Below are 27,999 nucleotides of genomic sequence, written 5' to 3'. Positions count from 1 at the left end.
TTATTGGAGGAGACGGGATTCCATGGTTTCAATGTTCTGCAGCACTTGCAGCACTACTTCGTAGCAGAATAGGTACTGGTCCTGGACATGTGGAGAAAACAGCATGGAGTCACCCAGTTACATTGCGTAGACACATAGAAAGGACTGCCTGGCTTGGGAGCACATCTGTAACATGAATATAATCTAGGGCTGCATGAAACTTAGGGAGAGCCTCCTTCCCCTCCCCCACCCACTCTCTTGCATTCTGTCCTCCTTAGCCTTAAGGTCAGTGCTTAATTTCTAATGAAAGAGGTACTGGGGCTCAAGCCATTTTTTTACATTCAGAACTGATGCAGCAAGCCCAGAGGTGCTGGGGCTCTGAACTGCCAGGCCCAGAGGTGCCGGGGCTATCAACTGCCGGGCCCAGAGGTGCCGGGGCTCTGATCTGCCAAGCCCAGCGGTGCCGAGGCTATGAACTGCCAAGCCTAGAGGTGGCGGGGCTCAGCCCTCGCAAGCCCTGGCACAAATTAAGCTCTGCTTATGGCCCCGATTCAGCAGAGCACTTGAGTACATATTTAAGTCTCATGACCTTTAATAGAAGTGAAGCATGTGCCTTGCTGAATCAGGGACGTTAGAAAAAGTTGGCCTGGTCTCAAGGTGGAGACCTTACCTTGGTCTGAATCATGCCAAATCGCTGATGCCTCAGCTCTCTCACTATCTGCTTGATGTTGAACTGTCAGGAGAGAACAGTGTTATTTCATTGCAGGCCAAGTTATTAAAAAGAATATGCTTGATGGGGAAGTGTAAGATTGTTCCTTCCCTGCTTTAGTATTAATTATTGTCCCTACACTCAACAGGAATCAGAACTTAATACCATTTCCTTTTGAAAACCGACTTGAGTTGATTTACCCTGGGGCGAATTGGTGTCCCTTCACAAATAAACCCATGGTAAATGATTTGGTTTAGATATACTCACACATAGATCTTTTTCAATGCAGCTCAGCAAAATATCAATACAAAGCAGAACCCCGCTCCTTCCAATCCCAGCGCTGCAGTGGGCCGTTATGGGGCCCGTCTGGTGAATTTTTCTCATGTAGCGAATGAATTTGACGAGATGCTCTATCAGTCTGGGAGTACCGTGATCTGGCCAAGTGGTAAACTGCAAGTGTTTTACGAAGCGTCTCTCTCCTGTCTGGAAAAGAGCAATCACCAATGTGAATTTCATTGTAGGAGTTACTCCTGTAAAGTCAACGAGAAAACTAAGGACTGTGGCTTCCCACGTGGAATAAGCAATAAAGAAAGAGAGACTCTGCTTTCAAGACAGATAGGGAGAGACTAGGATTAACCATTCTAAACAATCACAGAGACACTGTGGTGCTTTAATATTTTTAAGTGCTCTGAGATCCTCAGATAGGAAGGGCTATGAAAGTGCTACAAGTTATAACAAGCCATATCCTGAAGCTTTGTAAGGACTTTGGCCAAATGTTAAAAGTATTAAAATTTCAATTTCAAGTAATCATTTTTCCTTCCTGCACAACAGACATTTAATGTCTGATGTGCACTTTGATTTCCTCAGCAGTAATACATTGTTGCACCTGTATACGTACCCTTGGGCTCTCGGAGGTTTCACACAGGCATTAAAGAAGAATAAATAGGCTTCCATAGGTCAGTGACTGATCTTCCTTATGCCAGTGTAAATGAGATCAGCCTCTTTGGCACAGTCTACTTCTACTCCTCATGGTTTGAGCATTGGGCATCTGCACTGATTTTGTAAATATGGCCCGTAGTTCAAAGGTAATGAGCTAAATGTGTTCACAAAGCGTACAAACAACTGCTAGGTAGAGATCTCTACTTCAGTGTTTTCCATAGTGCCTATTGCTGTTAGCAGCCATAATGGGCATCTTGGGATACTGAAGGCGTGGATAATGGGAATAGTGCTTTGGACAAAAGACCTTCACCAGAACCTTCACCCAGAACTCAAAATGAACCTTTTGGGCTCAAAACTGTTCCATTAACTTTTGTCCACCCCATGGGATCCCTGCATCTCATGGTTCTGGCTAGGGCAGACAGTGAAATGTCCTGGAAAGACCACCCTAACTGTATTTCTATGCCAAATGGAAGCAGGAAGGACTGGACATCTTGGCCAAGAGCCTGTTCTCATCCAGCAGATTCAGGAATCTCCAAACGTTTGGACATCGCTAGAGCCCTACCAAATTCACAGCCCATTTTGGTCAATTTCACAGTCACAGGATTTGAAAAATCATAAATTTCATGATTTCAGCGATTTAAATCTGAAATTTCATGGTGTTGTAATTATAGGGGTCCTGACCAAAAAAGGAGTTGTGGAGGGTTGCAAAGGTATTGTAAGGGGGGGTTGTGGTACTGCTACCTTTACTTCTGTGCTGCTGCCGACAGTGGAGCTGGGCAGCTGGAGAGTGGCGTCTGCAGGCCGGAAGCCCAGCTCTGAAGGCAGAGCCGCCACCACCAGCAGCACAGAAGTAAGGATAGCATGGTATGGTATTGCCACCCTTACTTCTGCTCTGCTGCTGGTGGGGCGCTGCCTTCAGAGCTGGGCCCTCAGTCAGCAGCTGCCACTCTCAGGCCACCCAGCTCTGAAGGCAGTGCAGAAGTAAGGGTAGCAATATCGCAACCCCCCCTAAAATAACCTTGCGATCCCCCTGCAACTCCCTTTTGGGTCAAGACCCCCAATTTGAGAAACGCTGGTCTTCCCCATGAAATCTGTATAGTATAGGACAGGGATCTCAAACTCAAATCAACACAAGAGCCACATGAGGACTAGTACATTGGCCCGAGGGCCGCATCACTGAAACCTTTTCATACAATGATACAAAAGTATAGTCAAAAATGAAAAAAATGAAGAGTAATATTGTATACTATTAAAAGTCAGTGTATTAACTTTTTTAAAACTGTAATGCAAAAAGTCAGTGCTAATTTTGACAGTCATTTCATTTTTGGCCACTTAGCTGGCAGCATTTTGCATCAACCAGAGCATCAATATTAGATTTGATATCCTGAGACAAAACCAATCTCAGTGTTGCTTGCAAATGTTCGTCAGTGAGCCTTGACCTTAACACAGATTTGTTAATCTTCATGGAAGAGAAAAACTGCTCACATATATATGTACTTCCAAGCATTGCCATTATCCTTGCGGAAGCAGAGAATAACATGGGAAATCTTTCTTGTGAAAGAAACCGGTAGAATTCTGGAATTCCAACATCTGTATACTTCTGCTTCAAAATGGTATCACACTAAAGCTCCACTAACACCATCTGCATTTCCTCTGCAACATTGTCAATTTCCACAGCAAACGGTGTGGAAAAAAGTTGAAAATGTGGTTCAAGTGCCTTGAAATCTTTAAACCGCACATCAAACTGTTTGTGTAAGTTAGAAATGATATCTGCATATTCTTTCAAGGATTTGGGTTCAACTTTTCCTAAGGAATTCAGAATCGAGAAATGGACCAAATTGCCAGCAGTCAGCTATTTCCCCCACAAAGTAAGCTTGATTTTGAATGACTTACCACTGTCATACATCTGTGCTATCACCTGTTTTCTACCCTGAAGCTTCAAGTTCAGTGCATTCAGGTGATGAGTTACATCTGTTCGAAAAGCAAGGTTGCTGATAAAAGTGGAATCAGCAAGCTGTGGAACCTCCTTGTTTTTCATTTTCATGAAGGAATCAATTTCCTCGCTAAGAGCAAAAAAATGCTTCAAAACATTTCCATGACTCAGCCATCTAACTTCAGTGTGATACAGAAGTTCCCCATATTCGCTGTCCATACATTGAATTCAGTGGAGCCAGGATTTCACTCTAAACAATTAGGGACAAATCTGGCAAAATCCTGTTGAGACAGATCCTTTGAGGAGCTGAGCATGCCCAACTGGAATTTAGGATGTTCAGCTGGTACTTGGTATATTGCAGGATGTTGCACAAGTGACATTTTTCCTGAGTAAAAATCCTGAATCTCAGGATTTGATATATGGTCAAAATTTAAAAAATATATATAATAAAACAACAACTGGCCGACCTTTATAGCCTATAGGATTTCTATTTAAGTATGTACAATAGAGTACCTGAATTTGAATGTATCTTATTTAAGACGCTGAAGTTAAGCCAATGCATGAATTTAATTTTAATTAATAAAAATCTTAGTATGTTTGCAGACAATTCACAAACAGGAAGAAGGCTATAATGACTGAATAGTTCACCCAACTCTGCTGTCAAACAAGCTCCTTCTCCTGTTATAATGAGAGCATAAATGTCCCCCCATCTGCCTCTGGCCCCACCCCCATCTCACCCCTTCCATGAAGCCCCACCCCTGCCCTGCATCTTCCCACCCCTTCCCCGTCCCCATTCCAACCCCTTCTCCAAAGTCCCCGCCCCAGCTCTGCCCCCTCCCTGCCCCTATTCCAACCCCTTCCCCAAATCCCCGCCCCGGCCCTCCTCTTCTCCACTTCCTTCCCTGAGCGCACCGTGTCCCCGCTCCTCCCCCATCCCTCCTGGAAAGTCCTAAGCGCCACCAAACAGCTGTTTGGCAGTGGGAAGCGCTAGGAGGTAGGCAGAGGAGCGGGGACACGGCACGCTTGAGGGAGGGCTGGGGGGAGGGGAGTTTGGCTGCCAGTGGGTGCAGAGCACCCACTAATTTTTCCTTGTGGGTGCTCCAGCCCCGGAGCACCCACAGAGTTGGCACCTATGGCAGTCCACAGGAAATAACTCCGCAGGCTGCATGCGTCCTGCGGTCGCGTGTTTGAGACCCCTGGTATAGGGTAAAAGCACACAGAAGACCAGATTTCACAGCAGGAGACCAGATTTCACGGTCCGTGATCCATTTTTCATGACCGCGAATTTGGTAAGGCCCTAGACATCACACGTGGCTGCTTCTCTGAACTGAGTGCGGATTGCCCATCAGTGCAGCCAAAGAACCGCCCCCCCCAACCCCCACAGTTGTCCTTATTGAGGACACAGATTTATAAAGGTTCTAATCTGAGCACATCCTGCAAGTGCCCTCAACACCCACTGCCGTTAAAGGCCTTCAGTCCCTGTCCTGAAAACTGCAGGGTCAGATCTACTGTTTCTGCTCAGAGCTAAGGAAAAATCATCCACTCTATGTGCACTCGTATAATTCAGGTTTTGATAACGCTGAAAAATAACCAGAAAATGCTACAGAAGAAACTTACTCAACGCTGCTCTAAATACTGCCAGGGGGATACAATACGTAGTGTCCGAGTCCCCCTCTTCAGGCATACAATAAAATATATTTAATTTACCTGCTTGTTAATTATTTCTATTATTCGGATGATAAAATATTCCAAGATCTGGCAGTTGTCCAGCCTCAGATGGAATTCACTGAGGTCTAGCGAGTCCTGTGGAGGTTCAGGCCAGTATCTGTGACACTTGACTTTTCCAAGCTCCACTTCTTTCGTCATCATGGCAATCACATCTGACTCATTCTCCCAAATCATTTGCCAGAAATCAGCCACAGTGCAAGGCAGAGGCCCTTGTGTTGAAATATAGAAATGTTCCTCTTCTCCAATATGCGTTCGGATGTAACTTGCATTAATATAGCCCCTGGTTGCTCCAAGAGGAACCCGTGTCGCATCATCTGGACAGAAAGAAAAAGTCCTCTGAAGTTTTGCTATTTCAGCTGGAGATCCAAATTCATGTCTCTATCTAGGATCTAAGGGGAGCTTGAATATCAGGCAGTTGAATGTTGTCTCAGTGATATTCATGGTGCATTTGGCTGGCCAAGCAGCACTAATATCCCTGCTAGCAGGCAATTCCTACAATCATATTATATGATTCATCTCTTCCTGCTAAGAACTATATTGTTTCTTTAATGCACTTCTGTCACAATCTGACAAGGCTTGTAACAGGGTCTTATGGTAATAGTCCAAAACGCTGCAGCTCACCCTACTGTTACCTGAACCAGTACCATATGATACTGTAAAGTTTCTATAACACAGGGAACTTAAAAAACTTGTAATATTTCTCCAATATTACAGAACACTGCAATGCAACATATCTTGTATTTTTATTCCCATTGTTACAGATTACAAAGAGGTCTGTGTGTAAATGAAAATGGCATAATGCTCTGTTAATAGTGAACATTCTGCTGTGGCAATCAAGTCTTCATTCCAGAAGCCAGCTCCGATTGGTTGTGAAACTTTTGTGCCTTACTTGGATTGATCAATGGGGATTTGGGGTCTGCAGGTTGGATCAGAAAATATATGTTCTCTGATGCTTGGGAAAGTAGGAAAGAATTTTACCCCTTTTCAGGGGCCTCAATCATGCTGGGACAGAATTCCACTGTATCAGAGTCAGTTGACTGGCTTTAAAGCGCAGCCATTACAGTTAGGGTTAAATCTTCCTGTGCAAAATTTAGGAAGACATTCTATGGCAGGGGTGGGCAAACTTTTTGGCCCGAGGGCCACATTGGGGTTGCAAAACTGTATGGAGGTCTGGGTATGGAAGGCTGTATCTCCCCAAATAGCCTGGCCCTCACCCCCTATCCACCCCCTCCCACTTCCCGCCCCCTGACTGCCCCCCTTAGAACTCCCAACCCATCCAACCCCCCCTGCTCCTTGTCCCCTAACTGCCCCCTCCCGGGACCCCCCCACCCCTAACCACCCCCTGGGACCCCACCCCCTATCTAACCCCCCTGCTCCCAGTTCCCTGACTGCCCCAACCCCATCCACACTCCCGCCCCCTGACAGGCCCCCCATGACTCCTATGCTTATCCAACCCCCCCGTTCCCCATCCCCTGATCGCTCCTCCCCCCCCGAACCTCCACCCCATCCAACCGCCCCCTGCTCCCTGTCCCCTGACTGCCCCCCCCCGGGACTCCCTGCCCCTTATCCAACCCCCCGGCCCCGGCCCCCTTACCATGACGCTCAGAGTAGCATGTCTGGCAGCCGTGCCGCCTGGCCGGAGCTAGACACGCTGCAGCGCTGCCCTGCAGGAGCGCACAGCCCCGCCGCCCAGAGCGCTGCCCGCCCAGCGGCATAGCTGTGGGGGAGGGGGGAGAGCAAGGGAGGGGCAGGGGGCTAGCCTCCTGGGCTGGGAGCTCAAGGGCCGGGCAGGACAGTCCTGCGGGCCAGATGTGTCCCGCGGGCCATAGTTTGCCCACCTCTGTTCTATGGAGACAGAGAAGGGACTAAATCCCGCATTTCACCTCCCACCTCTCCTGCACGCCTGGGGACAATGTCTGGGGAATCTAGACAGCAGCAAATTCATTGGCCTTACTCTTGCCCTACTCCCAAAAACGCACTGTAGGGGGAAGAGCAGGGGTCCAAACCTCCTGCATGAACCCCACCAATTCTACCCACTACCTGTGTACCAGATTCCACTGTTTCTGGAGCCCACCATGACAAGAGGAGGGGCTGGATGTGCCTGCTATAACTCAGCCTACCAGCTGTTTTCCTTGGCTCCCATGTATTCTTCAAGTGTTTTTAAGGTCCTTTAGTGTACTTGCTTACATGGAAGGATATCTCGGTATCTGTTTTTCTCCCGGTTTTCTGGCGCTTTCCCAACTCGGCAGCCATCGAGCGGTTTCATGTGTTCTAAAGCCTAGATCAAAGGTAGACAATCAAGACACTTGATTTCCTGCCTCCAAAGAAAAGCTGCAGGGTTAGCATTAGGACTCGCCATCAATGTATGTGACCTATGACTAGGAAACAGAGTTTTGTTTGGAATACACTCAATACGCCTTACTCTATATTTTCAGGTAGGACAGAGGCCCAAAAGCAAGGCACTTTCATTTCCCATCTTCTAAATACTTTGAGACCCCCAATGACATTCTTCAGCCCCCAAGAGTGAGTATTTCCAGGGATTTCCCATGAGATTTCAAACAAGGTCCTGAGCACGAGTGTGATAAATGAAGGGGGGGGGGGCTAGCTCCCTTTTATGGACACCCAGCCAGCCAGCAGCTATAAAATCCCCCTTAGTAGCTGTTCTCTAATTGCCCTACCTGTAAAGGGTTAAAAAGTCTCACTGCTATGCATAGGGAAAAGGAAGTGAGTTAGCACCTGGCCAAAAGAGCCAATGAGAAGGCTAGAACTTTTTAAAATTGAAAAAAGACTCCCCTTTGTCTGTCTGTCTGTTGTTCTCCTGGGAGAGGCAGACAGGGCAGCAGCTATGCTGTAAGAAGCTTGGGCCAGGTATCAAAAAGTCATCAGTATCATACCTAGAAACTACTCATTTAAAACCCCAGATATGTAAGTAGATCAGGAAATGTCTAGGAAGGCACGATTAGGTTTAGCCCTTTTATTTCGTTATGGCTTGTGGATTTCTCTGTGCTAACCCCAGGTGCTTTGGTTTTGCTTGTAACCTTTAAGATGGACCTCAAGAAAGCTATTCTTGGTGCTTAATCCTTGTAGTTGCTCTTTTAAAATCTAGCAATAGCCTGAGTTCCCAGATGTATTTTCTTTCTTCTTCTTCTTTTTTATTATAAAATTTACCTTTTTTAAGAACAGAATTGGATTTTTGTGTCTTAAGAGGTTTGTGCACATATTGTTTAATTAGCTGGTCGCAACAGCTGATTTCCTTTTTTTCTCTTTCTCAGCTCTTCCCCGGAGGGGGGGGGGGGTGAAAGGGCTTGAGGGTACCCTACAGGAAGAAATTCCCAAGTGCGCCTTCCTGGGCTCTCAAAGGGGTTCTGCACTTGGGTGGTGGCAGCCAGGGCCGGCTCTGGCTTTTTTGCCACCCCAGGCAAAAAAGCCTCCCGTCGCCGCCCCCCGCCCCGTCCCCGGCGGGGAGCACAGCAGGGGAGGGCAGCGAGCCCGCCGCGGCTTCGCTGGCAGCCGGAGCGCCGGGAGGAGGGCGGACAGCCCGGCCGGGGCCCCGCTCTCCCCGACCGGCCGGAGTGCCGGGAGGAGGGCGGCGAGCCGGGCCGGGGCTCCGCTCTCCCCGGCAGTGAGCCCGCTGCAGCTCCACTCTCCCCGGCGGCCGGAGTGCTGCGGGGAGGGCGGCAAGCCCAGTCGCGGCCCCGCTCTCGGGCCGGAGCGCCGCGCCGCCCCCCTCCAGGTGCCGCCCCAAGCACATGCTTGGTGGGCTGGTGCCTGGAGCCGGCCCTGGTGGCAGCATCTACCAATCCAAGGTCAGAGAAAAGCTGTAACCTTGGGAGTTTAATACAAGCCTGGAGTGGCCAGTATTAATTTTTAGAATCCTTGCAGGCCCCCATCTTCTGCACTCAAAGTGCCAGAGTGGGGAATCAGCCTTGACAACATGTCATTAAAGATCCCCTGGCGTGTTAGTGAAGGGCGTGTTCATTCTGGTGTCTCGGCCACATTCCAGCATGGATAATGAACAAGCTCCTGACCTAAGAAACGCTTGTAGTTGCTAGCACAGAGCAGATGTCGCATTTCCACCCCAGCGGTGGCTGCATTTCAGTGATGGGGGAAGTGATATGTATAGGGCACAATTCAAAGGTAGGCAGTGTAATTTACGTGATCATAATTGTTTGTACGTAGGTATAAGGTTTAACTTGATATAACAGACACAACAAAGAACAGGAAGGTGTCAGTTAAAGTAGTTCCACTGACACCTTTTTGCACTTTCTTGTTAGTTGCTTTTCCTGTTCTACGTCTTTATCGCCATGGCGAGAGTTACACCAACTTGCACTCTCCAATACCTACTTACACCCTATTATCAACTTATATGCTACACTAGGGGTTATCAAACTTCTTTGATGCCCACCCGCAACTCCCTTCTGACAATAAAAATTACTACACAACTCCAGGAGGGGGGACTGATGCTTGAGCCTGCCTGAGCCCCGCCGCCCTGGGTGGGGGGGGGGGCAAAGCCCAAGAGCTTCAGCCCTGGGCAAGGGGCCTGTAACCTGAGCCCTGCCACCCAGGGCCGAAGCCAAAGCCTGAGCTCTAATAAGGGTACCATGGGCCCAGGCCTCATTCAGACAAAATGCAAACTGGTTTTGAATGTGTGACCAGACCCACAGGACTCAGCTGATAGCTGCTGTAGGACACTATGGCCAAGAGTGACCTAGGGCACCCTCCTGCCTGAGTCATTGATAGATAGGAACTTCAGAGGCTGTTGGGCTTGTGGGATGATTAGCAAACACTACACACTTCTGTCAAACACCTTTGTGTTGGTGGGATTTTGTTACCGGACGGCAAGAGCTGGACAGGAGGTAAAAGGAACAAAGGAACATATACAATAGGAATTACCAAGGAGACCAAGGACAATTACCAGATTCTTCAGAGGAAGGTCCAACCTTGTAACAGACAATTATAGAATAACTTGTCGGTAAGGGAAGTTTATGCCTAGCCCCCATCGGTCAATGGTTGGCTTATGCTCTGAAGCAGGAGAGTTTATAACTTTTATCATTTTTATCCCAGCTATTGTAACTTTGCATGTTCTTATTATCCATAGAAGTGTCTGATCGTCTTTTGAATTCACAGAATCATAGAACTGGAAGGGACCTTGAGAGGTCATCTAGTCCAGTCCCCTGCACTATGGCAGGACCAAGTATCATCTAGACCGGGGTCGGCAACCTTTCAGAAGTGGTGTGCCGAGTCTTCATTTATTCACTCTAATTTAAGGTTTCGCGTGCCGGTAATACATTTTAACGTTTTTAGAAGGTCTCTTTCTATAAGTCTATATTATATAACTAAACTATTGTATGTAAAGTAAACAAGGTTTTCAAAATGTTTAAGAAGCGTCATTTAAAATTAAATTAAAATGCTGATCTTACGCCACCAGCCTGCTCAGCTCGCTGGGGTTCTGTTCACCTAGGCCAGCAGCGGGCTGATCAGGGCCTGCGGCTGGGACCCCAGACTTGGGGGGGGATGTTTCAGGGGTCAGGGCAGAGGGCTGGGGGAGGGTGTGTGTGTGGGGGTTCAGAGATCAGGGCAGAGGGCAGAGGGTTGGGGGGGGGTGCAGGGCAGAAGGCTGGGTGTGGGGGGGGGTTGAAGGGTCAGGTCAGAGGGCTGGTGGTTGGGGAGGGTGCAGGGCAGAAGACTGGGTGTGTGTTGGGGTGGGGGGGGTTCAGGGCAGAGGGGTGGGGGGTGTGAGGGGTGCAGGGCAGAAGGCTGGGGGCATGGGGGGTGCAGGGCAGAAGGCTGGGTGTGTGTTGGGGTGTGGGGGGTTCAGGGCAGAAGGCTGGAGGTATGGGGGTGCAGGGCAGAAGGCTGAGTGTGTGTGGGGGGTTCAGGGCAGAGGGATGGGGCTGTGGGGGTGCAGAGCAGAAGGCTGGGTGTGTGTTGGGGTGGGGGGGTTCAGGGCAGAGGGCTGGGGGGTGTGGGGGGTGCAGGGCAGAAGGCTGGGTGTGTGTTGGGGTGTGGGGGGTTCAGGGCAGAAGGCTGGGGGCATGGGGGCTGCAGGAGTGTGTGTGGGGGTTCAGGGCAGAGGGATGGGGCTGGGGGGGTGCAGGGCAGAAGGCTGGGTGTGTGTTGGGGTGGGGGGGTTCAGGGCAGAGGGGTGGGGGGTGCAGGGCAGAAGGCTGGGGTGCTCGGCTCGTGGGGGTGCTCCCAGCCCCCTGTCCTGAGCGGCTCAAGGCAGGGGGCTGGAAGGGATATGCCTGTTCCACCCCCTTCCCCCAGGCTCCGTCCCTACCTCTCTCTGCATCCTTTAGGGAGCTGTGTGCACGCTGCCGCTCTTCCCCCTCCCCCTCGCTAGGGCCATCAGCTGATTGGCGCAGGGAAGGAGAGGAGGAGGAGCCGGAAAGCACCATGCTGGGGGAAGAAGCGGGGGAGGGGGGAAGCTTGGCTGCCGCAGAACCAAGCTTCTGCCTCCTGCCCCTGCAGGGGAGAGCGGTGGGCGGGGTGGCTGGGGGCCGGGACTGCGGCAGGGAGCTGCGTGCCACTCAGAATCGGCTTGCGTGCTGTGTTTGGCACGCATGCCGTAGGTTGCCGACCCCTGATCTAAACCATCCCTGAAAGGTGTTTGTCTAAACTACTCTTAAAAATCTCCAATGACAGAGATTCCACAATCTCTCTAGGCAATTTATTCCAGTGCTTAACCACCCTTACAGTTAGGAAGTTTTTCCTAATGTCCAACCTAAACCTCCCCTGCTGCAATTTAAGCCTATTGCTTCTTGTCCTATCCTCAGAGGTTAAGAACAATTATTTCCCCTCCTCCTTGTAACAACCTTTTATGTACTTGAACACATTTATCATGTCCCCTCTCAGTCTTCTCTTTTCCAGACTAAACAAACCCAATTTTTTCAATCTTCCCTCATAGGTCATGTTTTTTAGACCTTTAATCATTTTTGTTGCTCTTCTCTGGACTTTCTCTAATTTGTTCCCATCTTTCTGTGAAGCTTTTGGCCTCAATGGTCTCTTGTAGCAATGAGTTCCACAGGTCAATCATGCATTGTGTAACAAAGTATTTCCTTTGATCGATTTCTAATCCTGCTCCCTGGGAGCATAGTCAGGAATTCTTCAGTCTGATGCCACCCCTGGAATCCCCCCAACACAACAGCACATCAGATCTGAGAGTGCTCTGCCAAAAAGTTAATACACCTAAGGTGATTCCCAGTTGTGTCAGTTGGAGATGTACAAATACCCACCAGCCAATAGAGTCTAGGGACATAGGGAAAGGGCCATCAAGGTGACTGAGCCCTCCCCTGCATGGAAAGAGGGAGAGCTGCATGTGGAAGATCTCCTCTGAGCACAGATCATGGGTCATAGTCTAGCTGGGAGTGATTCCCTGACCCAATGGAGTCAGAAAGGATCACCCGCACCCACAGATCTCTCCTCCAGCCAGTGGAGACGTGCTAATCCTTGAGAGATTGGGTTTTTTCACATACAACTCACTTTCCCAGCTGTGCCAAACACTTAGGCCTACAAAAGCCAAGCAGCACATCTCACCACAAACTCTTTCAGGATCTCTTGCTCTTCAATCTGCCTCCGAAGGTTCTGGATCAGAACTCTGAGACGAGACCTCAGATCTACCCCAGTCAGCGATGGCATAATGTGAGTCAGCTGAGTCAGCTCGTCTTCAGAAACAAGTGTTCTGCCTAGGCATTGACAACAAAGAGGGAATTAGTTTAATTTTTGTAGTGCAATGCGCACACACTGCTGGCTTTGAAAAGGAGGGGATTGCTAGTCTTCAGTGCCTTTTGCGACCTACTTTTTGGAAGCAGAATCCAGAAGCAGTTTCTCAACCTCGTTTATGTTCCCAGCTGACACAAGCATAAGTCAAAACCCTGTATCTAAACCCCCAAATTTCATGGAAGCTGGATCTTGAGCCAAACACTGCAGCTCATGGCCACGTGCAGTGGCTAAATACAGCCTAGACTAAATACAATGTTACTGCAGAACTGTATACTTCAATGCCTGCTTAAACTGGTGCAAAAGACTCCACCCACATCTTCACTGTAAATCCTCTACTTTCTACAGCAGGGGTCAGCAACCTTTCAGAAGTGGTGTGCTGAGTCTTCATTTATACACTCTAATTTAAGGCTTCACGTGCCAGTAATACATTTTAACGTTTTTTAGAAGGTCTCTCTATAAGTCTATATATTATATAACCAAACTACTGTTATATGTAAAGTAAACAAGGTTTTCAAAATGTTTCAGAAGCTTTATTTAAAATTAAATTAAAATGCAAATCTTATCAGTTTAGTGTGATCCTTGCCCTTGCTTTTCCTTGCTGAGCTTTCCAATGTCTAGCACGTATTTGGATACTTTAAGCTGCACACAGGCTTCTGAGTGATTAGTTGTTAACCAGCTGGCAGGAGGTCAGCGACTGGAACCCCAGATCGGCAGCTGAGGTGAGTGGAGCTGGTGGCTGGTATGGCTGAGCAGGGCCTGGACCCTGTCTGGCAGGGGGCCTGCGCTGAAACTCCAACCGGAAGCAAGGTGAGTGGGGCTGCGGCGGGGACCCCGTCTAGCAAGGGGCCAGCAGCTGGAACCCCAGAGCAGCGATTGAGCGGCTCAGCCCACCGCCGCTCTGGGGTTTCGGCCGCTGGCTCCTGCCAGCCGGGGTCTCGGCCCGCTGCCAGCCTGGGGTTCCTTCACCCAGGCCAGAAGCGGGCGCTGAGTGGGACCGGCAGTGGGACCCCGGCTGGCAGGAGCCGGCGGCAGAAACAGCAGAGCGGCGGTGGGCCGAGCGGCTCAGCCCATTGCGTGCCGAGCGGCTCAGCCCGCTGCGGGCCATCAAAAATCGGCTCGCGTGCCACCTTTGGCATGCGTGCCGTAGGTTGCTGATCCCTGTTCTACAGATTAGTGTGGTCACTTTCCTGGTTCTAGCAATAATCACTGTACATTAACTTTTTTCCCCAAGTCAGGAAATATATCATGTTCTATTTTTACCTTTCCCTCCCACTCAAGGACTTACAATTTTTCAGCAAGTTGGCTGCACCAAAGCAAAGATGAATTTTTATTGGTTGTAGCCCTACCTGAGATAGGTGTCCCAATTTGAGACTGTGGTCTATTGAGCACATGGGTAAATGGTTAAAAAACCTGCATAAATGTCAAATATTCTTATATGAAACACTGCTAGGTCAATGGAATATGAAGACTCACATTTGGTCTATCTGAACTCTCGTGCGATAATACAGTGAGTCTATGTTCAGACCGCTGGTGACACTGGAACCAGAGATGCTGAGGTGAGTTACTCTGTGGCTTGTCTTTATGAATATGGTCTGCATATACTGAAATTGAGGGACCCTGCCTTGATTTGACCTAATATTTCAAGGCTAGGTCATGACTTGGACTAAGCACCTGTACTGGGGAGTAAATACCGTTTACACTTCTGTGTGTGACCTGGGGTCTAGATACACAGAAGTTAGTAGTTGCTGAATGCTCATTTACTGTCCTAGCCCAGACCAAGGGAGAGGGCAGTAGGCAGGGAAGACCTATACCCTTCTGTGTCTAGTGGTATATGAGGCAACTCATTTTTCCCATTGCTGTCAATCTGGAGTAAGGTGTTTGACTATCATAAATTGTCTCCATGATGGCAGCAGCCTTTTCAATTGTCCTGCCATAGGTCATTCCTTGTCCTCCACACCTTCTCTTCCTTCCAGGTGGAAACCAGTCTAAGATATACCTTGTTTTTCTGCCATGGGATGGCCTGATGACACAGAAGCCATCTCTGTCTAATTACTGAGTCTGCAGTCTGCTGACTCGTGCAGCACAGCACTTCCACATTGGTCACACAATTTCTCCAACAAATTTGTCTCAAACAATACTGGTGACATGCATTCAGTTCCCTGTTGTGTACTCCCACCAGCTGCCACGTTTGAGGCATACAGTAGTGTTGAAAGGGCAATAGCGTTGTATCGCCTCCTCTGACTCTTCCAGATGCTTGATAAATGGGTAAAGCATCCAAAAGCGTTACTGATTCTTGACTTCACTTCTTCAGCGAGCTGGCCTTTAGCAGATATTGCACTTCCTTGATAGACAAAGTCATCCACTCCTTTGTACTCTTATCAATCCGCCTGCATTGACAGCATTCTCTCCTATCTCCATGGCCTTGGTCTTCTGCTTACTGATACAAAGTTCCACTTTAGCAGTATCTGCTTTTATGCTCATAAAAAATCTTTTCATTCTATCCAAGTTGGTAGCCAATATCACTAGATCATCTGCAAAACTGAAGTCTCACAGCTCATCTCTTGCCCAAGCAATGCCCATGTTCTCGGCAGCAGCCATCACTTTTCTCATCACACAGTCTATGACAATGCAGAAGAGAAGCAGGGGGTCATACGCAACCTTGCCTTACACTAGAAACTATCTTAAACCATTTGGCGTCTCTGCTTTGTGTCCAGATGCAGCACAAAGTTTTTATCAAAGTAATAATCTTTGCTGGAATTCCCTATTGTCTCAGGATCTTCCAGAAGGCGTCTCTGTGGACACTATCAAATGCTTTCATAAAATCCAGTGGGCAGGAAATGGATGGTGTTTTGGCTATGTGCCCCTATGCACCAGTCGACAGAGCTGAGCCTGCACAGGGCGTGTCGTACTCTGCTGCTGGTGAAAATGCTTCTGCAGAGGAAAGGGAAGCTGAGTGGAAACTGCACCTTATAGCAGTGTCTGAGATACTCCTGGAGTGGCACAGCTAGGAGTCTAAGGGCTAGTCTACACTACCGGCCCAGATCAGCAGGTAGAAATCGATCTCTCGGGGATCGATTTATCGCATCTCATGTAGACGGATAAATCGATCCCCGAATCGATGCGCGTACTCCCACCTCGTCAGGAGGAGTAAGCGCTGTCGACGGGGGAGCCGCGGCGGTCAATTTGCCGCCGTCCTCACAGCGGGGTAAGTCAAATAGGATACGTTGAATTCAGCTACGCTATTCGCGTAGCTGAATTTGCGTATCTTAAATCGATCCCCCCCCAGTGTAGACCTAGCCTAAGGGACCAGTAGGTCAAAGTGCACTAGGGAACTTTTAGTGTGTGGTAGCAGGGTCCACACGGACAGTTAGCGCATGGCATGCTAGTGCGCTGTAAATTTACATCCCAGCTTGCAATCAACTAAGTGTTCATCTAACAAGCCCTCAATCATCACCATCCCTTGCTCAAGGTATTCTTCTGTATTTGGCATAGGAGCAATTGAACTTCTCACAAGACAGATAAGGCGGAGTCCTGCTGTGACTAGGGGGTCTTCTGAGGTCTTTGGAGAGAGGTTCAGCCCCTAATGCACCAAAGGATTTAACTTCAAGTGCATGAGCAGTCCCATTGATTTCAAGGAGATTACTCACACGCATAAAATGAAGCATATGTTTAAGTGTTGGCAGGACCAAGGCCTTAAATTAGAATTGGTTCTTTCCCCCTTTCTTTGTTTCCTTCAGTAGTCCCTGTTTGTGTTTTTGGATCAAGTTTTCTGCAAGATCTTCAGGTCCTCTTGTAACCCTGAGCATTAAAAGGCCAGTATGAATTTTGTAGCATTGTACTGGAATTCATTTCAGTGCTTCTCCACACTTTGTGTGATATTGTCTTTCAGGTGAATTACTGTATTTATCCTTGGAAACGAATATAAAATTAAGATGAAAAAATTAGTGCATAACTTGTAACTCTTCCATGGTGCCCATAGAACCTTCCCTTTTGCATTAAATAAATCATAAATGTAATAATTCACTTGGAGTCTTTAAAGTAAGACTGGATGTCCGTTTAAAAGAACTGCCCAGAGGTTCTGCTAGGGTATTCACCTCTGCAGCAGGAAATAATAATTCCCTGCACTGTAGGAATCAATGATGAGATTCTCTGACTTGTGTTATACATGAGGTCAGACTAATTGATCTAATAGTCCCTTCTGGCCTTAACCTCTATTACATCTCTTTCAGCAAAACAATGTATAGAACTGGCTAGTGTGAATGTGTACCACTGCCCCCTAATGGACAAAATCATGATTGCAAGTCGAGGTGATTAAATAGGGCAGTGTTACCCAAACTGTGTTCCGCGGAACACTGGTGTTCCGCACGATGTGAATAGGTGTTCCATGAAAGAATCATAATTCAAAAAAAAGGGTCTTTAAATTTTTTTTAATTTTAAATCTGGCATATTTGAAGCGTAGTTTACAACTCTTTTTGAATGACTATAATTTAACATAAAACTCTTTTTCCAGTTATTGATAGATCTCGTATTGAATATCATGGCGTAAAGAGAACGTGGCACACAAGCATGTTGACGTCTACCCCTTTCGGGCACATTTCAGTTAGTGACGTTGTACCCCTTCTGCTCGAGGCTGCGCGAACTGCAGTGGTATGCACACACCGTTCTCTTTATGCCATGTTGAATATAACATATTCACTCAACACGTTCAAACCTGTGGGTCTTTACCGTGTGTGCAATAAGCACAACTAAACTAGCTTTGCTTGAAACAATATAAATATTTGTGACAAACAAAATTTGACAAAAATCAGTATTTCTAAATATTGTTACTAAACCTAATTACCATGAATTTGTGGCTAAAAGAAGGAACTTTGAAACGAAAAGCAAGTTCTTCTGGTACTCCAACTGTGGCCGAAATAAACGAGCAAAATATTGTGACACTTCAAAGTGAGGATGAACAATCGCAGTCTTTTGTTGCCGAAAAATCTGTTAGTACTAGTGAGTTATCCAAGGTGAAAGAATTTCCACCGAAGTATATCAAAAAACAAGAAGAAGCAGGTGTTAAAAGACCAAAATGAAAGTATGATGAAAGTTATTTGTCTTTCGGTTTTACGTGTGTTGGAAATAAAGATGTTCCTGATGCGCAGTGCGTTGTGTGCAACAAAATACTAGCAAACAGTTCATTGGCTCCTGCTAAACTTCATAGGCATCTGGAAACCAAGCATGCTGAATACAAAGACAAAGATATAATATTTTTCAAGAGCAAGCGTGACTCACTTTGAAATTGTAAACTTTCGACTATTAAAATTGCTAAAACAGACAACAAAAGTGCAACAGAGGCATCTTATCGAGTAAGTTACCATATAGCGCTTGCCGGAGAAGCTCACACTATTGGAGAAACGCTTATCAAGCCTTGCGCAAAAGATATTGTAACGTGCATGTTGAGCGAGCAGTCTGGTAAAAAAAATGATGCTGTACAGTTGTCAAATAATACTGTTGCACGCCGTATTAAAGATCTTGCCGATGACATAGAAAAAGAGCTAGTTTGCTGACTGAAAATTTGCTTTGAGTATTCATTGCAGCTAGATGAGTCCACTGACGTTTCAGGACTTGCTGTGCTACTAGTATTTGTCCGATATAGATTTAATAATATTATTGAAGAGGACCTGCTCTTATGTGAATCTCTGCAAAGCAACACAACCGGAGAAGAAATATTCAACTGCATCAACAATTTTATCAGAAAGTATGAAATTAGTTGGGGAAAATGTATTGATGTATGTACTGATGGTGCTCGGGCAATGATTGGGAAGATGAAGGGAGCTGTAACGTGAATCATAAGTGTGGCACCAGAAAGCAGTAAGAGCCATTGTGTTCTACACAGACAATCACTTGCAGTTAAAAAAATACCAGCATATCTGAAAATTGTGCTTGATAAAGCAGTACAAATTATCAATTTTGTCAAATCTCGACCACTTCAATACAGGTTATTTAAAATTTTGAGTGAGGAAATGGGTAGTCAGCACAAAGCACTTCTTTTACATACGGAAATGAGGTGGCTATCCAGAGGAAAAGTGCTTGTGAGGCTTTTTGAGCTCCGTAATGAACTACTGGTATTCTTCACTTCAGATAATTCAGGACGAAAATGTAATGACTGTCTGACAAATTCCTCATGGCTAATGAGACTTGCGTATCTTGCAGATATTTTTGCAAAATTAAATGAAATTAATCTGTCACTGCAAGGAAAGAATGTGACCATTTTTACTACAATGAATAAAATTTCGTCGTTAAAAAAGAAACTGGAATTCTGGGCATCTTCTGTAGAACAGAATAACTTTGATTGCTTCCCTACAGTACATGAATTTCTGTCTGAAATAAATTCTACAGTCCATGAAGAAGTTTCCAGCACCATTTTATAGCACTTATGTAACTTGCAGACCTCTTGATTAGAATATTTTCCTACAACTACTGATGATAATGTTTGGGTTCGAAATCTGTTTGTAATTACAGCCAAATCAGTCGGCTTTACTGCGCATGATTACGAAAGCCTAATTGACTTAATTTCTGACTCTGATTTGAAACAAAAGTTTAAGGATCTTCCGCTTAATAATTTTTAGAGCAGCTTAATCGAAGAGTACCCTAATGTGGCTAAACGTGCAGTCCTTCCTTTTGCTACAACTTATTTGTGTGAGACGGATTTTCGTATTATACTGCAACAAAAACCAAATATAGGAATAGACTTGATGGTGTGCCTGACATGAGGATTCAACTTTCCAGCATTATTCCTAATATTAAGCAGAAACACCAATCCCATTAAATCCAAATTTGTATTTCTGTTTATAAAAATAGATTTTCCTAGTAAAAATCTAATTTGTTTGGTGTTTGTGTACATATAAAAACATTTTTTTTTAAGTAGAACACTGTTTTTAATTTTGACTCTTGCACTTGATTTTTGTACTACTTTATACGCGCTTTCCAGTTAGAAATTGTTAGTTCAAGTTATTTTAAATTTGTATTTTTGCTTTGTTTTATAAAATAAAATATATTTGAGCACAAATAACGCAATTTTTTATTTGAAAACCAAACGACTACAAAATAATATTATAAGTGTTCCGTAATAGGCTAAAAAGTGTTCCGTGGCCAGGGCCGGCTCCAGGCACCAGGCACCCAAGCACATGCTTGGGGCGGCACCTGGTAAGGGGCGGCGGGGGGAGCGCGGCCGGCGCGGCATTCCGCGGGGGGGGGCGCTCCGGCGGCGCGGCGCTCGGCGGGGCTCCGGCGGCGTGGTGCTTGGCGGGGGGGGCGGCGCGGGCGTGGGCGCGGCGCTGGGGGGCGGGCTCCGGCGGCGCGGGGCTTGGCGCGGGGCTCAGGGGGGGGGGTGTTCCGGCGGCGCTCGGCGGGGGGGGGCGGGCTCCGGCGGCGCTCGGCGCTCGGGGGGGGGGAGGTTTCCACCGGCACTCGGCGGGGGGGGGGGCGGGCTCCAGCGGCGCGGCGCTCGGCGGGGGGGGGCGGCGCGGGGCGCGGCGCTCAGTGGGGAGGGGGGGCGCGGCGCTCGGCGGGGGGGGGCTCGGGGGGCGGCGCTTTTTTTTGCTGCTTGGGGCAGCAAAAAAGTTAGAGCCGGCCCTGTCCGTGGCCAAAAAAGTTTGGGAAACACTGAAATAGGGTATAACTGAATTTGTTCAACAAACTATCAGAAGCCTGCATCCCAAGAAAGGGGAAAAAATTCATAGGCAGGAACTGTAGACCAAGCTGGATGAGCAAGCATCTCAGAGAGGTGATTAAGAAAAAGCAGAAAGCCTACAAGGAGTGGAAGATGGGAGGGATTAGCAAGGAAAGCTACCTTATTGAGGTCAGAACATGTAGGGATAAAGTGAGAAAGGCCAAAAGCCATGTAGAAAGGGAATTAAATTTCCCCGTGCAAGGGGAATTAAAACCAATAGTAAAAGGTTCTATAGCCATATAAATAAGAAGAAAACAAAGAAAGAAGAAGTGGGACTGCTAAACACTGAGGATGGAGTGGAGGTTAAGGGTAATCTAGGCATGGCCCAATATCTAAACAAATACTTTGCCTCAGTCTTTAATGAGGCTAATGAGGAGTTTAGGGATAATGGTAGGATGACAAATGGGAATGAGGATATGGAGGTAGATATTACCACATCCGAGGTAGAAGCCAAACTCGAACAGCTTAATGGGACTAAATCGAGGGGCCCAGATAATCTTCATCCAAGAATATTAAAGGAACTGGTACATGAAATTGCAAGCCCATTAGCAAGAATTTTTAATGAATCTGTAAACTCAGGGGTTGTACTGTATGACTGGAGAATTGCTAACATAGTTCCTATTTTTAAGAAAGGGAAAAAAATTATCCGGGTAACTACAGGCCTGTTAATTTGACATCTGTAGTATGCAAGGTCTTAGAAAAAATTCTGAAGGAGAAAGTAGTTAAAAACATTGAGGTCAATGGTAATTGGGACAAAATACAACATGGTTTTACAAAAGGTAGATCGTGCCAAACCAACCTGATCTCCTTCTTTGAAAAGGTAACAGATTTCTTAGACAAAGGAAATGCAGTGAATCTAATTTACCTCGATTTCAGTAAGGCATTTGATATGGTTCCACATGGGGAATTATTAGCTAAATTGGAAAAGATGGGGATCAATATGAAAATTGAAAGATGGATAAGGAACTGGTTAAAGGGGAGACTACAACGGGTCATACTGAAAGGTGAACTGTCAGGCTGGAGGGAGGTTACTAGTGGAGTTCCTCAGGGATCGGTTTTGGGACCAATCTTATTTAATCTTTTTATTACTGACTTTGGCACAAAAAGTGGGAATGTGCTAATAAAATCTGTGGATGACACAAAGCTGGGAAGTATTGCCAATACAGAGAAGGACCAGGATATCATACAGGAAGATCTGGATGACCTTGTAAACTGGAGTAATAGTAAAAGGATGAAATTTAATAGTGAACAGTGCAAGGTCATGCATTTAGGGATTAATAAGAAGAATTTTTGTTATAAGCTGGGGACGTATCAGTTGGAAGTAACAGAGGAGGAGAAGGACCTCGGAGTATTGGTTGATCACAGGATGACTATGAGCCGCCAATGTGATATGGCCGTGAAAAAAGCTAATGCGGTCTTGGGATGCATCAGGCGAGGTATTTCCAGTGGAGATAAGGAGGTGTTAGTACTGTTATACAAGGCACTGGTGAGACCTCATCTGGAATACTGTGTGCAGTTCTGGTCTCCTATGCTTAAGAAGGATGAATTCAAACTGGAACAGGTACAGAGAAGGGCTACTAGGATGATCCAAGGAATGGAAAACCTGTCTTATGAAAGGAGACTCAAAGAGCTTGGCCTATTTAGCCTAACCAAAAGAAGGCTGAGGGGAGATATGATTGCTCTCTATAAATATATCAGAGGGATAAATACCAGGGAGGGAGAGGAATTATTTAAGCTCAGTACCAATGTGGACACAAGAACAAATGGATATAAACTGGCCATCAGGAAGTTTAGACTTGAAATTAGATGAAGGTTTCTAACCATCAGAGGAGTGAAGTTCTGGAACAGCCTTCCAAGGGGAGCAGTGGGGGCAAAAGACATATCTGGCTTTAAGACTTAGTTTGATAAGTTTATGGAGGGGATGGTATGATGGGATAGCCTAAATTTGGCAATTAATTGATCTTTGACTATTAGCGGTAAATACGCCCAGTGATGGGATGTTAGATGGGGTGGGATCTGAGTTACTACAGAGAATTCTTTCCTGGGTGTCTGGCTGGTGAGTCTTGCCCACGAGCTCAGGGTTTAGCTGATCGCCATATTTGGGGTCGGAAAGGAATTTTCTTCCAGGGCAGATTGGCAGAGGTCCTGGGGGTTTATCGCCTTCCTCTGCAACGTGGGGCACAAGTCACTTGCTGGAGGATTCTCTGCACCTTGAAGTCTTTAAACCACGGGCCGGTTTGTTTACCTGCCATGTCCGCAGGTTCGGCCGATCGCGGCTCCCAGTGGCCGCGGTTCGCTGCTCCGGGCCAATAGGAGCTGCTGGAAGCGGCAGCCAGTACGTCCCTCGGCCCATGCCGCTTCCAACAGCTCCGACTGGCCCGGAGCAGCGAACCGCGGCCATTGGGAGCCGCGATCGGCCAAACCTGCGGACGCGGCAGGTAAACAGCCCCTGGCGGGCCGGGCCGGTTTTTCCCTGCACAAGCGGCGGAACAAGTTTGGGAACCACTGGGTTAGGGGTTCGATACAGAAGTGGGTGGGTGAGATTCTGTGGCCTGCGTTGTGCAGGAGGTCAGACTAGACAATCATAATGGTCCCTTCTGACCTTAAAGTCTATGATTCTATGAAATGGAGTGACATTATTCAAATAAATCAGGTAATTAACTTTTTCCCCTTTATTTGCTCAGCTTGTAGATCTGGTCAAATCATATGCAACTATAAATGAGGAGTAATTGATTCAGTAAATTTAATTACATTGTTCAACAAATAATATCTCCATTGGCCCAGCTTTGGTCATAGACCCTGTCGTGCTAACAGCAAATGGCGATTCCTCGTTAGCTCAAGTTACAAGGGCCTGTACTATTGGAGCAGGACAATCTAAGCTCTATTCCTGCCATTATCATGAAGTTCCAACGGCCATAGCATGCAGCATAATGATGAAAGTTGTGTTCCAAGAAGCCACAGGTGGGATAGATAGAGAGAGAGCCTCAGCTGGTGTCCTACTATTATTTATATCAGTGTAGCATCTAGGGGCCCTACTTACAGACCAGTAGTGTTAGGCACTGTACAAACACAGAACAGACAGTTCCGGAATGGGCCTAATTCTATTGAGCTCATTAAAGCTATACTGGGAATCTGGGTCAGTATGTTAAAGAAAAGAGAGAGCCTTTCACACATTTACCTCTGGTTAGAACGGAAATCCTCCGGGCCACTTCATCTTCCTCACTCATCCAGCTGTCAGTCTCAGACTCCTGACTGTCTGTTCTAAGGCTGCTTTCACACCTGGAGTATTTCTGTGATCTGTAAAGCAACATTCAGTTAACATTCTAGTTGGGAGTGGGAGCCACCACTACAGTGAAGGCTGCATAAGTGTTTGAGTTCTAAGCTCCTTTTTAAACCACTCAGCACTTTCACTAACTTTCCGTTTTCAGGCACTGGCATGAGTTTTGGATGTCACAAGTCCCCCACAGCAAAGGGTCCCCTTGTCTGTAGCAGTGTCTGTAAATACAGCAGCTAAGAGTATCTGCTGTTAACTTTATGGAGCTTAATTTTAAAAGGCTGAGGAGACCTTATATGTAAACCCAAACAACTCTTTAACAACAGTTAAAGCATGGTAAAGTTATGAGCAACTGAAAATAGAGTCTTATAATAGAAGAAGTGTTAACCTACCTTAGCTAATAGGCAGAGCTGGTAGGGCTTCCTAAAATAAATATCCCCCAGAGTGTTTTACAGCATGGAACAGAGATAGCCCTGAATAGAAAGTCCTAATCCAAACACCGCTTAACTTTGGAAAGTCTGGATCTGAATCCAAACTTTGAGGCTACTTTTAACTCTTCAATGGGCCAAACCAAAACCCCAGATCTAAATCATACTAAATTTTGGGAAAGTTTGGATCCAGATCCACACTTTTAGCTGGAACCCATTTCCAGTGTAAATGGTGTATTCTCTGTAAGCTGAAGTCTTTAAATCGTGCTGTGAGGACTTCAGTAACTCAGCCAGAGGTTATGGGTCTATTTCAGGAGTGGGTGAGGGTCTGTGGCCTGCAATGTGCAGGTGGTCAGACTAGATGATCATGATGGTCCCTTCTGGCTTTAAAGTCTATGAGTCTAGTATAGAACTAAACATAAGAAACATTAGCTCATCTTGAACTACAACAGTCCACAATGAAACGGCACTAGCAGGTCACACCAGGGTCACATTCTCACCTCTTAACTACACAAAGACCAATGCCAGATACAAATATTTGTCTTCTTTATCATAGTTGTCAATTTCAAACAGAAAAAAACAATTCATGTGCCTTTAAGTGCAAGAAAATCACACACAATTTCTTTCTCTGCTTGTATGAGGGATGGGCCCCCTACTGATCTTGTGGAAAACACAACCCACCAAACTTTCTACCAAAATTGCAACTACATACTTCTGACGGTTATGAAAATGGCTGATTAACATTTTCTTTTCCAGTTCACATCCATGTGTGTCTGCTGGAAAGTGGGGCCAACTATTTATTCAACCATATGAACTCTTTTTTCTGTTTGTGAATTATCCCCAAATAGACTTTGATCTTTATGGTTTTGTTTGTCATTTGATGAATGACTTATACACATGTATTTTAGTCAATGGGCTGCTCAGATGAACTAATTCATTATTCATGTTGTGAGATGGCTGATCTCTGTCATGGGGGACTGTTTCTGATCACAGATTCGATGACTTCCAAGGTAGAGCCAAGCAGAACCAGGGGACACCCAGCAATGTCAATGGCAGCTGAAGGTGCTGAGCATGAAAATCTGACCACCTGGTGCTGCACACACAACATAAACCTTAAGATGATTTTTGTAAGAGTACAATATGCCTTGACGTCCTTGTCCAAAATTCCCCCTCCCGTCACTGCTGTGGGGGGACTTGTTGGCATCCCCATTCCAGAGGTAGCTGCATTTCAAAAGTGCTGAATAATTATAGCTTGGGACTGACTATGGGATGGATGGTGCTGTATAAATCTATGATATTAGGATTGCTCAAAGAAATAGAACAAACTGGCTATGCTGTACATTGTCATGAATTTTTATGTGCTGGAAAGACTGACCTGTCTTCATTTGCCCCATACTCCAGTTCAGTTGATTGACTTTGCAGGGGTGAACCGCATTTACTTTCTGAATCCTGTGGAAACAAAATAAAACCATAATGAAAAATTAATGGGAGGAAGCATTGAGAATATCATTAATTTTATCGATAAATTTACTGCTTATCTGACAAAAACATGTCCCTTGTCAAAGCCAGAAAAGGGAAATGGAAAGTTTCCCGGTCAAAGATACAAGCACGAATCTCAATTCAGCATTGTAGAACCTACTCAGCGTAAAAAGTCTCTTCAGCTGTATTTGCAAGCTCCACAACAATCCAGACATCTCTGTACAAGTGCACATCCTAGCATGCATCACTGAGATCTGGAGGGATCCATATAAATTATTCCTCTCTGCTCTCACAATGAGAGTACAATCACTTACAGGATTTACGATCCACGCCATGCTCTCTGTCTCCCATATACTATATTAACTGGCAGGAGGAAGCACCATTGGATGAGCATGAACTACTGGCAATAACTTGCTTTTTATCCCAGGCACAACAATGGCAGCTGTTAGTGGCACGGAGCAGCTGGTCTATGGAAGGAACACTTGACTGGCAGAGAAAGCAGACACTTGATTGCCCTCCAGATGGAGGAGAGAGCGTGCGTATCGGTGGCTGATTGTAAAGTTCCAGAGTGATCATTGGGTTCTGCATTTAGATTATGATACAGAACGTCTGCCTTTATCATATGCAAATTGCTCCTTCTCAATTGTAACGTTTGAGAGATATTTACTTAGATTTCAGTTCAGGATGGATTTACTCTCATTCTTTCCCTAATTTGTATTTCAGATGCAATCAGAAAACCATCTTTGCATGTTACAAAGTATAAACTGTTGAATCCCCAAAAGTACCTCTACAAAAGTCACCATTTCTGTCTTATTGCCATATATTCAGGCTTACTTTCCCCCCATCAGAAATGCAAAAGAAGCATGAATTCAGTAATCCAATTTCTACACCTATGGACCAAATTGAGTGGAGAAAGCCATGGGGATTTGTGTTGGTCTCTTAGCAGAGAGAAGATATTTTGCTTTGCTCCTTTATTCATCCATTTTTCTCAGTACTGTCAGTTTCCAAAGCTACCCGTTGGGAGCAAATGGCAGCAGTGGTTTTGAAAGTAAAGCACATACACTACCTGCTTGAAGGAGACTGGGCTCAAGACATGCTGAAAATAACCAAGAATAAGACATAAGTTTTAGGCTCCCATTCAGCAAAGAACTTAAATGTGGGTTGAATGCTAAGCATGTGCTTTGCTGAGAAGGGAGGGACTTAACCATATGCTTAAAATTAAACAAGAGTTTTAATATATTGCTAATTGAGGATTTTATTTTATTTTGGGGGCATACTGATTTGCTAGATCATATGCACAGCATAGGTGTGAGTCTGTATTTTATTGATCTTGGACAGTTAAGTTCCAGTCTCCATTCTAATCCCTTGCTCAAAACTTTGTCAAACAAATTCCTCCCACCCTGAAATTTTCTCAGCTCGATTCAACTCAAAGATGCTTTTTTTTTTTTTTTTTTTTTTTAAATGAGTGAAATTGGTTGAGCCATTTTTTTAATCATTTGAGCATGGAAAGAATTACACTGTGGTCATATTTTATTATCAGCAATTTTACAGCTGTATAACTAAAAAATGGCCGAAGCTACAAAACTTGGCATATTTGGTAGACCTTGCTGAGGCTTAGATACCAAACTAAGTTTTAGGAAGTTAAGTTTAGTTGTTTCAAAGGCAGCAATTGGAGGTCAGTAAGGTGCAACTTTTTAAATACGTATTTCATTAAAAAAATGACGTTAAAAGAATGTTAAGGTTACAAAGTCAAAATTCAGAAGTTAGGAAATGCCAGAATAAAGGTTGTCCGTGCAATTTGAATTCAGCCCCCTTGTGTGTCTGTGTTATGAGACAGTCTTTAATTACAGGATCACATACTATGTTTTTTCCGTATGACCCCTGCCTCAATCTGGAGCTAACAGCTCTGCCTATAATAGCCCATTCCCTTCAGCATGGTTTATTGCTCTATTAGAATATGATCCTCCCCAGAGGGGTGGCCCATTAACTGATTTCTCTTCATTTCCCCAAACCCATGCCACTGAGACACATGTAAACAGGTCACCAGGTAACGTCTAGGAATTCCACTCAGGCTTCACCTTGCTGCACATCTGG

At 45.9% G+C, this 27,999-nt stretch overlaps 1 protein-coding gene across 1 annotated transcript; it reads right to left on the bottom strand.

The window, feature by feature from the left end:
- PTPN20 (protein tyrosine phosphatase non-receptor type 20) lies at positions 1 to 27,995 on the bottom strand. The gene is made up of 9 exons (XM_065407847.1): positions 27,984 to 27,995; positions 25,802 to 25,875; positions 23,903 to 24,021; positions 12,825 to 12,973; positions 7,476 to 7,566; positions 5,268 to 5,602; positions 956 to 1,171; positions 650 to 712; positions 1 to 81 (listed from the first exon to the last, which is right to left on the bottom strand). Exons 1-9 carry the CDS (start codon positions 27,993 to 27,995, stop codon positions 1 to 3), a joined length of 1,140 nt encoding a protein of 379 aa, XP_065263919.1.
- Positions 27,996 to 27,999: the final 4 nt, after the last annotated feature.

Source organism: Emys orbicularis, chromosome 7 (assembly GCF_028017835.1).
Source record: "Emys orbicularis isolate rEmyOrb1 chromosome 7, rEmyOrb1.hap1, whole genome shotgun sequence".
NCBI lineage: Eukaryota > Metazoa > Chordata > Testudines > Emydidae > Emys > Emys orbicularis.
Note: the sequence above shows the minus strand (reverse complement) of the source record. Positions and strands in the feature narration are given on the sequence as shown.

Bases quoted from the DNA above. Each gene is read 5' to 3' on its own strand.
- PTPN20 (XM_065407847.1), bottom strand. The intron at 24,022-25,801 runs GTCAGTCTTTCC...GTTGCTTTACAG, and splicing joins TATGGGGCAAATGAAGACAG to ATCACAGAAATACTCCAGGT. The intron at 82-649 runs GTAAGGTCTCCA...CCACATGTCCAG, and splicing joins TTGGCATGATTCAGACCAAG to GACCAGTACCTATTCTGCTA.